Source organism: Rhipicephalus sanguineus, chromosome 4 (genome assembly GCF_013339695.2).
Source record: "Rhipicephalus sanguineus isolate Rsan-2018 chromosome 4, BIME_Rsan_1.4, whole genome shotgun sequence".
NCBI lineage: Eukaryota > Metazoa > Arthropoda > Arachnida > Ixodida > Ixodidae > Rhipicephalus > Rhipicephalus sanguineus.
In genome coordinates this window covers 192,905,754-192,911,260 of record NC_051179.1, presented here as the reverse complement: position 1 = coordinate 192,911,260, position 5,507 = coordinate 192,905,754, and the positions used below count along the sequence as shown (strand labels likewise).

Below are 5,507 nucleotides of genomic sequence, written 5' to 3'. Positions count from 1 at the left end.
GTTTAAACCGTGCCACATATGAAAAAAAAAAAATACGGTTTATGAGGTTTACGACGTATAAAGATGTAATTTAATGCATTTTTCAGCATGCAATTGTCGAGAAGAATGCACCGAAGGAAATTTCAGCAGAAAAAACATTTAAGCATCGCGCCATAATGTAAGTTTCATTTTATTCACACAGATGGCGCGCACTACAACACATGTTTCCACCACCTCGCGCGTGTGTGTGCGTCAGCTGACGGTGGTGCCGTGTGCTACTGTTCGTTGCGTTAACGTACGGGCGTCCCGCAGTTACCGGTTACCGCCCCTCAAAATTGCTGTACTTTGTTGCGGGACGGTGTTCCGCGTCGTCCGCAGGACTGTAGCCAGGTCGGGCGCGATCCATTCTGCAGCAGCAATGCCGTCGAGCAGCGGGGTGAGCTTCACTCGAGGGGAGCACACGCTCGGAGTGCCGCGCGAATTGCACGCATTGAACCGTCGTCGCCTGTGCGAGAAGCTGCGAAGCACCCTGGGCAACAACGCGGATGGTTCGTTCGTGGTGCTGCAGGGCGGTGAGTCGACGACCCAGTACTGTTCAGACCGCGAGCCCGTGTTTCGTCAGGAGTCCTACTTCCACTGGGCGTTCGGCGTCGAGGAGCCGGATTATTTGGGCGCCGTGGATGTGGCTCAGGGATTGAGCTATCTCTTCATGCCGCGGCTGCCGGACAGCTACGCGGTTTGGATGGGCCGCCTGCCCACCGTGGAGGACGTGCGAGCGCGCTACGGCGTTGACGAGGTGTTCTACAGCGACGCGGTGAGCGACAGCCTGCGCTCGAAAGGGGCCCGCACGCTACTCACTCTGCGCGGCCGCAACAGCGACAGCGGCAAGATGAGCGCCGAGGCCAAGTTTGCCGGCATGGAGGGCTTCAAGGTGGACGCTGGGCCTCTGTTCGAAGCGATGGCCGAGCTTCGCGTCTTCAAGACGCCCCTCGAGGTGGAGGTGCTGCGTTACGCGAACCGCGTGAGCAGCGAGGCGCACAAGGAGGTGATGCGCCGCATCCGACCGGGCATGTACGAGTACCAGCTCGAGGCTCTCTTCATGCACAAGTGCTACGCTGACGGCGGCGCCAGGCACGTGTCCTACACCTGCATCTGCTGCGCCGGTGCCAACGGCGCTGTGCTGCATTACGGCCACGCAGGCGCCCCCAACGACTCGCCCATCGCGGACGGCGACATGTGCCTGTTCGACATGGGCTGCGAGTACTACTGCTACTCGTCGGACATCACCTGCTCGTTCCCGGCCAACGGTCGGTTCACGGCCGACCAGCGCGTCGTGTACGAGGCCGTGCTGGCGGCCAGTCGGGCCGTCCTGGACGCCATCCGGCCGGCCGTTCCGTGGCCCGACATGCATCGGCTCGCCGAGCGGCGCATCCTGGAAGGGCTGCTCAACGCGGGTCTGCTGAGGGGCGACGTGGACGCCATGATGGAAGCCCGACTGGGCGCCACCTTCATGCCGCACGGCCTGGGCCACCTGATGGGGCTGGACGTCCACGACGTGGGAGGTTACTTGAGCGACGACCCTCCGCGGCCCACGGAGCCCGGACTGCGCTCCCTGCGGACGGCGCGCACGCTTCGCGAAGGCATGGTGCTCACCGTCGAACCAGGCTGCTACTTCATCGACGCCCTGCTGGACGAAGCCCTGCGGTCGCCCAAGCTGTCCGCCTTCCTGGTGCCGGGCGTGCTGCAGCGATTCCGTCACTTCGGCGGCGTTCGCATCGAGGATGACGTGCTCGTCACGGCCGACGGACACGAGATGCTCACGCAGGTGCCGCGCACCGTCGACGAGATCGAGGCACTCATGGCGGAACATTGATGCATCTTCTTTTGTCGTTCCTAATAAATTACTTTAAAGCATATGGTTTTTCGTGTTTTCAAAGCATGCTTGTTTTCACGTCCGGAATACAAATACGTTCAGATTCCACTTCTAATGCGCACCGTGAGATCCCTGAAAAAAAAAAAAAAACCCAGCGCGAGAAACATGGGACCTCCCGCCGCCCCCCCCCCCCCCCCCCAAAAAAAAAAGACACGCTGGACAAGCGCCGATTTCCGACTTATTAATCCATCCAAACCTTGGCGCTTAACCATCTGCGATTTGATTGAAAAAAAAATTGAGGACTATCCATCTTGCGCTGAAAGTCTGCCCACAAAACATATTTTGCAAAGAGAATTTTTCAGTACCCCAAGCAGCATGTCCAGTTCTTCGGAAAGCTCGAAACTATGTCTCGCAAAACGCGTCAAAAATTGTGCTCTTACTAAAAGAGGTTAAGGCAAAATTTCCCCGATCGTAAGGCTTACTTTACAGAGAATAACAGCTTTTGTGAACTTTGCTACTCCGCGAGTGCTTTTTTTTTTGTACTACGTCAGTTGGACTGTATGGTACACAAAGGCGCTTTATTTAAAGGTGAAATTTAGTGAAATGCGGTTTTTATTAACTAATTCTTAGGAAGCTTTACTGCAGGCAAAAAATAGTTTGAGACGTATATAGGGTGAAATAATGTATACAGCTGGCGACACAGTTGCAAGAAAGTGAAATTTTGCACATGCATAATCGTAAATTTAACATATTTGTGGTCGCAGTAAAAAAAAAAGCCAAATAACGCATTTACAAGCAATCATTTTCTACTGACTGAGAAAGTTTTATCAAATTACTTCTTGTTTTAAGCTACAAAAATATCTTTGAAGTTGCGTTCCGCCGGTCTCTGTGCTTGTGCACGTTATTTGCAGGAACGCGTCCTAGCGGCAAGCACAACCTGCGCACACGCGAGGTTCGCCGCGGCTATGGAGGAACGACAACATAATCGGCATTGTGCGTGCTCATTCAAACGATTTCCTAGCGAGTATTAACCTGAGCCAATGAGAATCGCGAACCCTACTATAGAGCAACAGTAGGCCTTGGTTTGGGTGAGTTGGTCCATCATTAGAGAAAACTTGAAAAGCGCGAACGACGAAGGCGAAGCACATCCAACAGGCCTGGCGCTTAACTTGCAACTGGCGTTTATTGGAAACAAACAACGTGATATACTCGCGCATCAAGCTCACGCATATGCACGCATCATCCCACAAGAGATAGCGTGAGTCTGTCTTGAAACATGAAATTTGAAAACAAATCTACGGTGTGTCAATGTACGTCGAGAGAAAAGCTACTTCATTTTCTTTTAACAGCAAAGACACACTTATCACCTGCTTTCTTTATCAGGCAAGCCTCGACGATTTCGCGTTCTGTTTTTGAACTACATTTTTTTTTAGAAAAGTGGTGTTGCAAAATTGACAAGGGGCCCATTGCACATTGTTTGCAATGTTCTGCCAAGTGGCTACCGAATCCCTTTCTGACATCGTTATTGTGCTGTCTCGCCCTGTCATTGAAGCATTGACTAGTCTGTCCGATATAGACACGTCAACAACTCAGAGGAATATGGTACACTACGTTTGCAGTACACACAGTGCAGACAGTCCTACGACTGGTGTGACATTGCACGCGTTTCTTGGTTCTTTGAAGGTTGCAGACAGCTGATAGTCTGCAAGGCGCTGAAAAAACTAGATTGATATTATGTCGGTTAGCTAGCTTCTTCAAGTTATGAGACACTTTGTGAAGGTATGGAATTGTATGCACCGGCCCTTTGTCAAGATGTTTTGCTGCCCGTTCCTTTGGCTGTTTTGATTTCTTGAGCAATGTCTCGCATACAGATGATACAACATACACTGGAAAACCTGCCTTCCTTAATCTGTTAACTTGCTTGGAGACGCTTGGTTCCATCTGGTGAACGCATGATTTGCGTAAAGCATTAGTAAAACAAGTAGTGGCTCTTTTTATTAGCTTGGAGTGGGCACTGTCGAAGGGTAAAACACTTTTTCCTTGACCTAGGGTTATAACTGCAACAGGCATGACTAGATGATGAAACAATAATCTGAAGGTCCAGAAACTGGATGGAATTTCCATTGGGCAATTCAAACGTAAACCTCAGCCCTTCAGAAAGGTTGGAGAACAATGTGAGACATTCTGCTACTGCATCGTCAAGGCAAAGGCCAGGTGATCTTTTTAGGACTATTAAATAGTCATCGACATACCTAAATATACGAATGATTGGCATTCCGGTTAGTTTCGCATTTATACGTTTGTCAAGCGATGCCAAAAAATGTCGCATAATATGGGGGCTATTGATGAGCCAATGCAGATGCCTGTGCTTTGAATAAAATGAGAGCTGCACTTCACACTTGCGTCCGCGCACGCGTATTTTTGGACCTTCAGTCGCCGCAGCACTTCTTTCGGGTTGGCACGGTGGTCCTCTCCGGACAGCCCAAACACGAGTATATCGTCAAAATACACAAGAGTCTGGCGGCAACCTCGAAGCAGACTCTTCACGTCGCACTGAAGAATTGCAGGTGACAATGCCTCTCCGAATGGCAGTCTGCTGTACTGAAATAGTTGATAGTCTGCTGTGTGTCGATATTCAACGATTTCTCCGACGCCTCATCCAACTCCACTCGCTGGTATGCTTCCCGAAGTCCACACTTAGAGAACGTGACGCCTCCTGCAAGCTGTGCTCAGATTTCTTGGACCCGCGGCATCCTGTACGTCTCTATCTCTGCAGCCCGGTTTACGGTGACTCCGCACAATCGAATTTTGCCGTGCTTCTTCAAAACCGGAACAATGGTTCTGCCCATTCTGCGGTCCGCAGAGCCCTGAGGATACCCTTTCGCTGTAGCCGCCGTAGTTCCCGAGCCATCATGTCCTGCAGGACAAAAGACCCTGGTCTCGGCCTGAAGAAACGTGGTTTCGCGTCCTCTGGCACTCTTCTCTTGGCCTTCACTCCAGCAAAGTTATCGAGACCTTCTGACAACACTTCAGGAAATCGGCTTACCAGGTCCTTGACATCATCGGCCAAGTGCACGTTCAGCAGAGCGGCATACCAAAGCTTTCGCCCAATTCCTTGACATAATGTGAACTTGGGCATGTTATTCCATACATATTAACACCTATAGCGCACAGAAAGGAAAAGACAGTGAAGTATGACGCGGACACAGCGCTAACTTGCAACAAATTATTTATTTTACGAAGCAGTAGAGGTAAAAGTGTAGCAACCAGGTAGCCACGCACGCAGGCGCATATGCACGAGGATAGAACTTTTAAAACATATGAAAGATAGACGAAAATAACACAAAAGTGCAGCGAAAGAAATATTTACAAGATTACTAGGGTATCCTGAAAAACAATTTTCAAGTCACCCTTGGTATCACATTTAAAAAATGCAATTCTTTTGATAGCTCAATTGAAGGCGTGCTAACGCACGTTTCCCCCAAGCTAGCAATCTTCGCCGCCTCGATAATTTCCCGCGTTCTCTGCGCTGAGCTTCGTCCCATTACACTGCACTACGAATACACAGGGACACACAAACAGTTCCTGTAGTGAAGAGCGAGATGGCCCGCGCTTGCGGCCCGTACATTATTTGAGTGCTCACGCAGCCTGTCGT

The 5,507-nt window shown here is 50.7% G+C and overlaps 1 protein-coding gene across 1 annotated transcript; it reads left to right on the top strand.

Moving 5' to 3' along the window:
- The first annotated feature begins 280 nt into the window (after nucleotides 1-280).
- On the top strand, nucleotides 281-1,893 carry LOC119390987 (xaa-Pro dipeptidase). The gene has a single exon (XM_037658693.2). The coding sequence runs from the start codon at nucleotides 398-400 to the stop codon at nucleotides 1,850-1,852; it is 1,455 nt and encodes a 484-aa protein (XP_037514621.1). The 5' UTR covers nucleotides 281-397; the 3' UTR covers nucleotides 1,853-1,893.
- Nucleotides 1,894-5,507: the final 3,614 nt, after the last annotated feature.

Excerpts from the sequence above, each read along its gene's own strand:
- LOC119390987 (XM_037658693.2), top strand. The coding sequence starts at position 398 with ATGCCGTCGAGCAGCGGGGTGAGCTTCACTCGAGGGGAGCACACGCTC.